General features: G+C 37.2%; 1 protein-coding gene across 1 annotated transcript in view; it reads right to left on the reverse strand.

Annotated features, from left to right (window-relative positions):
- The window catches only part of LOC121374531 (multiple epidermal growth factor-like domains protein 6), a 22,565-nt gene extending 12,708 nt beyond the window's left edge, over positions 1-9,857 (reverse strand). Inside the window, exons 1-2 of the mRNA XM_041501635.1 lie at positions 9,749-9,857; positions 7,957-8,109 (exon numbers count right to left, since the gene is read on the reverse strand). Of these exons, the coding sequence (XP_041357569.1) occupies positions 7,957-8,109; positions 9,749-9,857 (262 nt within the window). The remainder of the gene's footprint in view (positions 1-7,956; positions 8,110-9,748) is intronic.
- Between the last annotated feature and the right edge of the window lie 1,695 nt (positions 9,858-11,552).

Raw genomic sequence — 11,552 nt, forward strand, 5'->3', positions numbered from 1 at the left:
GGATTACTTACTTTGATTGCAGATCTTGATTAGGGGCTATTCATAACGTACGTGCACACAAAATCTTAGATTTGTTGCCAGCACTCATTCATGCAAATTTGATCATTGCTCTTCTCAACTATGATCGGACATACGTCGTTCCTCCATGCCCGATTTTAAAGATCAAGGTTGGCCAAGGTCAATGTCAAATTGGTTTTAGCTGGCATTTACTGCTAAAGCATAAATTGCTATTTCACACTGTCACGGGGATCCTATAATACCCGTAACTGAATGAAACACGATTATCCAAATATCTCTCCCAACTGTATATCTATTAGATCTCTCTGTAACGGGCAGTTCAACCCGCGTGGCTCGTCTAGGTATGATCAGAGATAAGATCTTATATAAAGTATATATTATTATAGCACGTTTAGTTCACTAGAAAACACAACAAAAACATAATACACGTTGGAATCTGTATTAACCCTACGCTGACAAATGTACTGCCGCAGTAGTTAATTAACAACAACAAATAATAACAACCCAGAACTGATCACTTAATTAGTTAATCTCTAGGTGTCTAGTTTACATAATATGCTAATCACTTCACCGTGACACAACACCCACACGTGTGATAATTGAGAAACGCTTCCAGGGGAACTTAATTAATAAAGGAATTACAACTCTATTCCTAACTGGTTAATTTTTAATTAACCCTTAACTACTCATTCAGTAACGTGTGATAATTGAGAAACGCTGCCAGGGGAACTTAATTAATAAAGGAATTACAACTCTATTCCTAACTGGTTAATTTTTAATAAACCCTTAACTACTCATTCAGTAACCTTGTAACACAGAATTAATACTGGTACCTATCACAATAAAGACAATAACCTACAGTTTACCTAGGTCCTTTAGGATGACTGGATAAGCTTTATATATATATATATATATATATATATATATATATATATATATATATATATATATATATATATAGAACAGTGAGCCTACAGTTTACTGCGTCAGATTGCCGGCAGCACCGTCTAAATAATATTGGTATAATACAGTATTAAAACATTTAAAGTCACATCAATCACATCAAGGTTATACACAGAGCAGAAAAATATATTTACCACGCCCGGACTGAACTTATATATTTCGTTCCATGGACGACGTCCGTTTCCCCTGCAGCCTTCCTATATTTCTCCCCGATATCTCTAAAACCCTGGCTATTTATCATAAAAATCCAAATATCGCCTGGGGGTACATCGCGGTCCTCCCCCTATCAAGTGATATTTCCACAGCGACCACGCCGGCATATGTTTCTTAGATCGTCAGACTTGCTGACGCATTGTCCGCCCGCAATACCTGGAACGTACCGAACAAGCGGAGGTATTACGTAACTACTGGCCACATGGCCTCCGCACCTGGTCTGGGTGTGTGTATTAGAAAGAGCTCGACGACCGTCGCGCAGAGGTATTACGTAACAAAGTGCCCACCTGGGCTTAAGTGCATATTGGAACTGCACACGGCCCTCTAAAACAATTAATATCGCCACAGGCGAAAACAAAATTAAGAGCATGTTCCGTCACACACACTTAAAGAGACATTCCTGAGTTTTCTACATTGTAAGATGTTTCCGACTAATACAATATTTATATGATTAAACTTACATATTGAATATAATTTCTTGTTTAGAATATCAATGTCTGTATAGTCAATGTGTTTTGGTCGTCTTAATATTTGGAAGAAGTCCAAACTGGATTTTGTCTTCAAATCATTTCGTACGTACGAAAACATTTATTTTAAGAAATAAAATGAAATTTAACCTAATACAAATATTAGAACGATCAGAAAAACGTTTAATATACAGCCACTAATATTTTGTGCAGAAAAAATATATTTGATATGTAATTACAATCGTTAAAAAGTCTCTGTTAGTCGATAATATCTTGAAAATTTCAGCAAACTCAGGAATGTCCCTTTAAGTGATTGGACTTAAATGGTAATATATTTCTTTTATAATAACATCTTGTTAGCTAGAACATAGCTCCATCATTTGAATACAAGACATCCATTAAATTGTTAGCCCCCCCCCCCCCCCCTCCCCTTAGAAAAAAATGTATTTGCTGCAGGTCACGGAACCTTGCAGTTCAGTACTTTCAATTTTTGTTTATAGTGTTTGTATTTTCGGAAGGTGCTGATTGAGGACCCAAGGAGTACAAACTTTGTACTCTAGCATTTTGGAACAGTCAAGATGGCTGCCAAAACAAAGAACTGGCAGTATCGCTGATACTTGCAATCACCCATGGCAAAACTGATGTCTATGACTGGGTTTTAGGGACAAAGAAATAATTTTGAACTACTCCCACCTAATGAAGACAATGCAACGTCATTTAAATCCAAGATGGTCTCTACTAAAGCAGCAGTTGTTCTATAAGGAAATTACAATTAATCACATTTTACTTTTATGGGCCAATGAATTCATTAATAACAACCTTCTGCTGAGATATTTGCATAATCATTTAAATCAGAGATAGCCACAAAAATGGTCGCCAAGACTACAAAGTGATAACATTATACATTTTATTTTGTCTCAGACATCGCAGTTGTAAAGCGCTCGTTTGATGCACGATTAGTCTAGGATCGATTTCCGTTGTGGGCCCATTGGGCTATTTCTCGTTGCAGCCAGTGCACCACGACTGGTATATCAGAGGTGGTGGTATATGCTATCCTGCCCGTGGGGTAGTGCATATAAAGAAATCCCTTGCTACTAATGAACAAATGTAGCGGGTTTCCTCCGTAAGACTATATGTCAGAATTACCAAATATGTGACATCCAATAGCTGATGATAAGTCAATCAATGTGTTCCAGAGGTGTCGTTAAACTAAACAAACTTTAAGGTTTTTTAGAAATCCGCAGTGCAAAAAGAAACTCACAAATTCGGGCAACTGCGATTCGTATAAAAGCATGCATTGTAATGCCACATATAGCGCGCGCCGCATATAGCACAAAAGTGGGCGTTATGCGTACGCATATAGCACACACCAAGAGATAGCTGTATGCGGCAAAAAGGCATGGTCATACCGCATACAGAGTAAATGAAGTTTCTTGATCCAACCGTTCTTACATGTAAATTATTGATCAGAAAGCACTTAATTTCTCAAGGTAACTGTGACCTTGACCTTTAACCTAGCGACTTCAAGATTGATCGGGGTCATTTACTGGTTATGGTCAACCTTTATATCAAGTTTGAGAATCCTAGGTCCAACCGTTCTCAAGTTATTGATCGGAACCCTGCCCAAGGTCACTGTGACTTTGACCTAGAGACCTCAAAATCGATAGAATTCCTCTACCCGTCATGACCAACCTTCATATCAAGTTTGAATATCCTAGGCTCAACAACACTGATTATAAAATGTTTATGCACGAAAACACGTTTGATCATTCATTTCCTAAAAACGTGTAGGGTAGGGGTACAAATAGGGTAGGGGTAAAACAAAATAATTCCAGACGCCAATATGTCCTGTTTCCAACTAGTTTGTGTAATGAAAGATCATTAAACAAGTCTTTATCAAGACAGACGAAATCGCACCAGAACCAGTATACTACTACCAGCGTTGCTGTTGCTACTACCGCTGCTGCTACAGTTGTTGTTACCACTACTGCTACTTTAACTACTGCTGTTACTGATCACGTGTTTGTTACTGCTGCAGTTGGTGCTGCTGCTACTACTACTTCTGTTGCATCTGGAACTTCTTTCGCTATTACTACTGCTACTGAGCACTGCTGTTACTACTACTACTACTACTACTACTACTACTACTACTACTACTACTACTACCACTACTACTACTATAACTACTATTACTAGTAGTATTACTACTACTACTATAGCTACTACTACTATTACTACTACAATTACTACTACTGCTACTAGTGCTACTACAAAGGCTGCTTTTACTACTACTACTACTATTACCACTAATGCTGTTGTTACTACTACTACTACTACTACTACTGCTATTACTACTAGTACTGTTACTACTAATATTACTACTACTGATACTACTACTTCTACTACTACTACTACTACTACTGCTATTACTACTAGTACTGTTACTACTAATATTACTACTACTGTTACTACTACTTCTGGTACATGCACCTGTATGTAAAAGACGTTAACGGAAATGACACGTTTTCACGAAAAGTGTGAAATGTATTCAAAAACGAATTTAACCAGATCCGCAATCCTGCCGCAGCCACTTTTATGCATGCACACCTATTCATAAATGGCGATTATGGAAATGAAGTGTATGCGTTAATGTATGTGTGTGTGTGCGTGTGCGTGTGCGCGCGCTTGTTTGTTTGTGCATGTATGCGTGTTTGTGTGTGTGTGTGTGTGTGTGTGTGTGTGTGTGCCCTCCCTAAGGGCTAGGGTAAATCCTTAAACTTGGGTAAAAAGATATTCGGGCAAAACAAGCTTCCATGAAATCTTTTTATCAAGTATTTACATAATTCTACAAACAATATCAGTTGTAATCAATGTACAAATACGTAAAAATTCGTTTGCATCTCTATATAGCCGTTTGGCAGTAATGCTAATATTAATAAATATTGTTATCCAGATTCTGTGTGTCTATGTGTGTGTGCGCGCGCGCGCGCGGACGTGTGTTTGTGTGTGTTCGGACGTATGTTTGAGTGTGCATACGTGTGTTTATGTGTGTGCGTGCGTGTGTTTGAGTGTGCACACGTGTGGTTGTGGGTCGCATCTCATGAGCTAATATTATAGAGTAAAATATATTTCATTATGAACTACGATACCTTGTGTACAGTCGTGTCCCTTCCATCCTGGATCACATCCCCAATCACATTTTCCAGTAGCTGGAGGACATGTGGATCTGTACGAGCCACTAGGAGCACAGTGGCGGTCATCACATGGCTTGATACAGTTAGAGCCGTACGTTACACCACTCTCGCATGCTATACAGAACAGAGAAAAATACTACTACTACTACTACTACTACTACTACTACTACTACTACTATAAATACTACTACTACTACTATAAATACTACTACTACTGCTACTATTATTACATAGCATAAACATACAGTGAGATTATTACTATTATTACTATTACTACTACTAATTCTACTAGAAATCCCTATTGTAAATACGACTACTAAGTACTACTACTACTACTTTCTACTGCTATTACTACTACTACTACTGCTACTATTACTACTACTGTTTCTTAGTACTAATAGTACGACTACTACAAGTACTACTACTACTTCAATTACTACTACTGCTACTATTATTACTATTACTACTACTACTAATACCTATTGTAATACGACTACAAGGTACTATTTCTTTCTACTACTACTACTACTAATAATAATAATAATAATCCCTATTGTAATACGACTACTAAGTACTACTACTTTCTACTACTACTACTACTACTATTACCACTACTACTACCACTACTACTACTACTACCACAACCCTGTTGCAATCGTTAGAATTCTTATTATTATTCCAGCATTTCCTTTCATTTCTACTTGTCTTCATGCTTATATTCAGTCAATGTTAAAGCACGCTTTCATGGGCACATACATCAGCTATCTACACTGTCTGCCCGGGACAGTGAGTTAATGGTTTGGTTTGTTATTACTGGTTAGCGCGATAGAAGTTGGTATATTGGCTTTGCACCTACCCTCAGAGTCCTTAAACTCGGTCTGGGTACTATATATATATATGTGTGTGTATGTGTGTGTGTGTGTGTGTGTGTGTGTGTGTGTGTGTGTGTGTGTGTGTGTGTGTGTGTGTGTGTGTGCATGCACATTGTTCCAGTCTGTACTGCCTGGACACCCAAAGCTTCACATTCTGAATCAAGATTATATGGTGGTCTCGCCCCTTTGATCTTGCCCAGTATTATATCAAATACACGAGTTTTCATGCACCACGTTTGTATCATATTAACCGAAAATGGTTCATCTGCTAATGGACAAAACCGAGTCTGACCACTAAGATGAATGCTAGATGCTAGGCTCTTCCAAGTCCACTGCATCCAATATTCTTTAAAATAAGGATATGTACAGGATGTCAGTACTTCAACATAATACTGCTGCTGTATGCCTCATTATATCACCCATATTTACAGCTGTGTTGAGTTGGTAACAATACGTGTATCACAGGTATGACAATTGTAAGTCTGACCACCTTCCTCTAGTCTCAATTTGTTGGCTTCCTCTAAAATAATTGTTTTATGCTTCTGACCATGAACTTTCCTTATTATCTTATTGTGTCGCTATCCTTGTACAGAACCGTATCTACCCTAAGTAAGTGGAGTGGCAGTATAAAAAGAATCAGGCTACAGGTACAAGGTTTCTGCCAGAGGGTACGAAGGGTCAAATTGCGTACCCTAAAATCGTAGAAATGAATGGATATATTTACAAAAAAAGTACTTTAAAAAGGTATAGTAAGAGAACTAAACTACTCTTTAAAATGTGTGAACGTACATAAAATACAAACAATTTTAAAGATATAACTACCTAGTAGGGGCAGTTATGATCTGTTTTGATTTCATTGCGTATCCTCACATTATTTTATGGCAAAAATTTCGATGTAGACTAAAAAGGGTTCTTTTGACCTAAACATGGTACTTGGTTTTGGTATGTTCGGGGTTTGCAACAACCGTAACTGTTTGCACGGGTCTGTAAATATTAATAGCCAATACAAATGAATGGATGGTGTGAAATTCGTGTGTACTAAATAAAACATATAATTTCGAGCTTCCTTCCCATTGCTAAAAATATATACTTCTATTAAAACTTGCGTGGCTTCATATATGAAACACTATCCATAGCACTGCTACGTTGTAATATGAATTACAGTTCATGCAAGTGTCAAATTTTAAGTTTTAATCAAATGTAGCCTACTTTTATTCATTCAAACCCCTAAATAATGTTTGCACATTTGGGTCCGTAAAAATAGTGTTAAATCATTTATCTTAAAGGGACATTCCCGAGTTTACTCCATTGTAAGATGTTTCCGACAAATAAAATATTTCTATGTTTAAATTTACATATTAAATATATTTTCTTCTTTACGATATCAGTATCTGTATATTCAATGTGTTTCTGGTCGTCTTAATATTTGTAAGATGCCCAAACTTGATTTCGTACGTACGAAAAATTTATTTTTAGGAAATAAAATGAAATTTAACCTTTTACAAATATTACAACGATTAGAAACACGTTTAATATACAGCCACTAATATTTTATGCAGAAAAATATATTTCATATGTAATTACAGTCGTCAAAAAGTCTCTGTTATTGGATAGCATCTTAAAACTTGCAGAAAACTCAGGAATGTCCCTTTAATAACTAAATACACATTATTTATTTAAATAAAATTTATAAACGTATAAGTAATTAAACTATCGTCGTAATTCAACATAGCACACAGCAAAAACAGAGATCATTACAATAACATATTTTGTTCTTAGTTTTTATTAGTATAAAGTTTTAAAAAGTAAAACTTGTATTCTTATTTTTGTTTTAAATATGCGATCGAAAATGTTTAAAATGTGCGTGCGATAGGGGTCCTATAGTATATTACGGGCTCTCAAAAGTTGACGACGAAATAGGTTACTGAATATAAATTTACGTCTGTAGTAAAGGTAGCACACCTCGTAAACTTGGGGACTTTTTATATGTTATTACTATAGATATTCTGCAACTATGCTGACAAAATCAGCTCTGTACTATTTATTTCCGGGTTAAACACTAATTGTGACTTGGACTATTGAGATTCCTAACTATAAGTTGGTACCGTCTGTATTCAGTTGACTTCCGTCCAGCCTACACCATGGTAGGTGCATTGTCATTAATAAGACACATTTCACATCATCAATACATGTAGTACTTACAAATACAAATATTAAGTTGTTAGATACCTTGCGTGCAGTCGACTCCCTGGTAACCTGGGCGACATTCACCATTACCACAGTCTCCTGTCCGTACATCACAGGATGCAGACGAAGATGCACATTTACGTAGGTTACAGTGCATGTCACAGTTAGCTCCATATTTGGCATTCGGCGTGCATGCTGGAAAAGAAAGAAGCGCTAATAAGGATATACATGATAGGTATAATATTTTTAAACAGAGACTTTATGACAATGTATAGCAACAGTGGTAGGCTGATATAAATATGTCTGCCTCATGTTATTATTACAAGCAGTATAAATCTCTTTTGAATATCTAATGGTACTTGCAACTTAACTTTGCGGTACATGTCAAATGGGCCCTGTCGAAGTTTAGATGCAATAACTTTGGATTAGCTGTAGACACAGGCAAATTTAACAATATAACCTATGAACAAAGATGGTGCCCTTTTTGTGGAAATAATGAGGTTTTTTTTTTTTTTTTTTTTTTTTTTTTGGGGGGGGGGGGGTTTAAGACCAATTACATGTATTACTCGAGTGTAAAAAGTATAAGTTTCTTTTTTATTTTATCAATAAGTATTCGCATTTACCGCCTTCGATTATTTTTGTGAAGCTGATGTCATCTACAAATGAACTATTGCTGTATAATTTGTCATTGTTTTTATATCAGGTATCTGTAATAAGAAAGCTAAGTGATGATGTTTTGTAAGTTAACCACTTGCAGGCGAGAAAATATATATGTTCTTTGTGTATTTTGGGCCTGTGGTCTTAATATTGAATAAACTTGTTGTTGTTGTTGCTGTAATATTATGTTTACTGTTTTGATTGTGATTAATGATTGCCTGTCATCACTGTTTTACTTCTACAGTTAGCTCTTTCCTGTGTAAGTTTACTAGTAAACTAGTCTGAAAGTGACAGTCCTCTTTGTGGCGATGCATGAAAGATGTAATTTCCAATAAAATATCTCCTCGGGAGTGGTTGTCTTCTTATAGACGAGGCCTTAGACAGATTCATGGAATCATCCAACATTTCGCCAAATGCCCATTCAACTGTACATTGTGCAGATACACGGCCTTGTTCATTTATTACCTTTTTGTCATTCATATTTATATAACTACTGCATATAATATTTATAAAGGAGCCAAATGCTGATCGTATTATTATGTAGTGTGTATAAACCTACGGTAAATATATAGAGGATACTCCCTGAGTGTCTTTTGATATCATAATTTATCAGCACGAGTTGATAAAAGTATGAAATCCGCGGCTCGCCGAGGATTTTATACTTTTATCAACGAGTGCTGATAAATTATGATATCACAAGACACGAGGGGGGTATTCTTTTTATTATCTATTATCATTCTTTTCATTTGCGACAGTTGTAAACAATGTCAGTAATGTAGGTTGAATGTCAGCGGTGGACTCGTTAACTAGCAGAACGGCAGTGGCGTGACGTCATTAATGGTAGGTTTAGCCCTGAAACAAACACAGTGACGTAACATAACATTGTCTTGTGATTCAAATTTGACCAATCAAGATTATAAGAAGCGACAAATTATAGTGCCAGCGATATCTCCTACAAAAGCCTTTAATAGATCATAAAGAGTAATGACAGGTTAAAGAATTGAGCTCCGTGAAAAGTTCCAAGCAATCATGTGCTGCACAGTTTTTGTTTTAGAAGTCAATATAGTGCGTACGTGTTCATCTTAACATTTCTATGAGGCATACATTTATATGCTATGTAGCCACTACATATACGAGAATAAATTATAGTATTGGTCTACTGGTGAATCTAACTTACCCATAACCAAAACTTCACAGAAATCCATGGCCGTTGAACCATCGCATTTATAGTAACCGCATGTACCACGGTTATCTGTAGCTTGGTAGAGTGTCACGTACCTCCCCATCACATCACAGTTTCTAGTTGTTACATCCGAGATGTCAGACCCATCCATGTTACCTGTGATTTGTTCACCACATGGCTGTCCAGTATTAATCTGTTGTGGTGAAATAGATGTGTACACCTGAATTCCATTTCGCCTCCATGTCCCTGAAAAAGAGTAAATAGTTTTCTTTCTTCTTTTTTTTTTTTGCATTTCAATATTTTAGTTGGTGGTTAAATGGTGTTCACGTTACGGAGGCATCTAGTGCCTCATATAGATATTTATTACCCATATGAGCTCGGATATACGTGATAATATGTTTCGATCTTTACAGTGTGTAGATTCAAATAAAAACAGTGTAAAGAACTGTGCAAAAATACAAATATCACAGATAGATACTGACTTTTACTCAAAATTTCAATTTGTGCTGTATTGGCTATTCTCAAAGAGAATTAACACCCCTGCACCACGGTGAGGTTACAGCACGCACAGGGGATGTTAAAAGTGGTGGTCCCGCGTACTGTATGGTTCCGGTCGATTTTACCACCCGCTGTTGTGAATTCCACTCCAACCCCCCGTCGCAACAATTACAAAGCTCGGCGATCTATTTCGAGACTGGGCGATTCCGCCTTGTGCAGCAGTTACAGGGGTCGTCTCATAAGAGGAGGCAGTACGTAGCACTTACTTTTGCCGTATCCTGTCGATAACACCCCAAATGTATCCTTCAAATTCAAAATGGAATCAATAATGTGTAATTGTTTTGGTTTAATGACGTAATGAAATCCAAATTCATCCAAAACGGCATTAGCCAACTCTTCCATGTTGTAACTTCGCTTGATATGAGACGGCCCCTGTAACTGCTGCACAAGGCGGAATCGCCCAGTGCGCGATCACGTGGTCTACGTCTCGAAAATAGATCGCCGAGCTTTGCAATTGTTGCGACGGAGTGTCACGAAGCGTAGCTGAATGTGGGTGCTATCGGGTTTCTTTCTGTAGTAAGTGTATTAGTGATTAATATGTGGATTTTTTTGTATCACTTAACTCGAAAATGATTGATGTAAAGGTATTTGACGTCAAACATAGGATTGTTGTGGTATTAGAGCGGGATTCGTTGCCTACCGTCTGGTAGTCAGGAATTGCCAAAAAAAGACATAGGTTGGTCTCTGACTGTAATGAGAGCGTGTTTATGTCCAAATGTCCGTCTAGCTCTCTTACAGTCAGAGTACTCGGGCTACAGCTGGGGGTGCTTTCTTTTGTCATTTCGGGGGGAACTTCTCATCCGCTACCAATACACAGCAGTACTGAAGAAAGCTCTGGAACGATTATGTTTAAAGGGTTTGCAGTTCAAATCCGGGTCCGACGAAACCCCGAAAAGGACCAAAATGGACCGATGAAACACCGAAACGGACCGACATGGAACCGAAACGGACCGAACTGGGACAGAAACAGACCGAAATGCGACCGCAACGGATCGAAATGGACCATAAAGGACCGAAATGGGCCAAAATAACACTGAAATGAGACTTTAAAAATCATAACGGAGTTGATAGTACAGCTTAACTTTTACCCAGAACTGTAATTCCATATTATGCAGTTACTGTATTGTAGTACATTAATATTATGAAAACAATTAACATTGTATATCTTAGATTGCATATTTCAGAAGTTTTGACAGCTGTGACAAGTACGCACACAATGAATGCACACAATAGACATGCG

The sequence above is a fragment of the Gigantopelta aegis genome, chromosome 6, assembly GCF_016097555.1.
Source record: "Gigantopelta aegis isolate Gae_Host chromosome 6, Gae_host_genome, whole genome shotgun sequence".
Classification (NCBI taxonomy): Eukaryota; Metazoa; Mollusca; class Gastropoda; order Neomphalida; family Peltospiridae; genus Gigantopelta; species Gigantopelta aegis.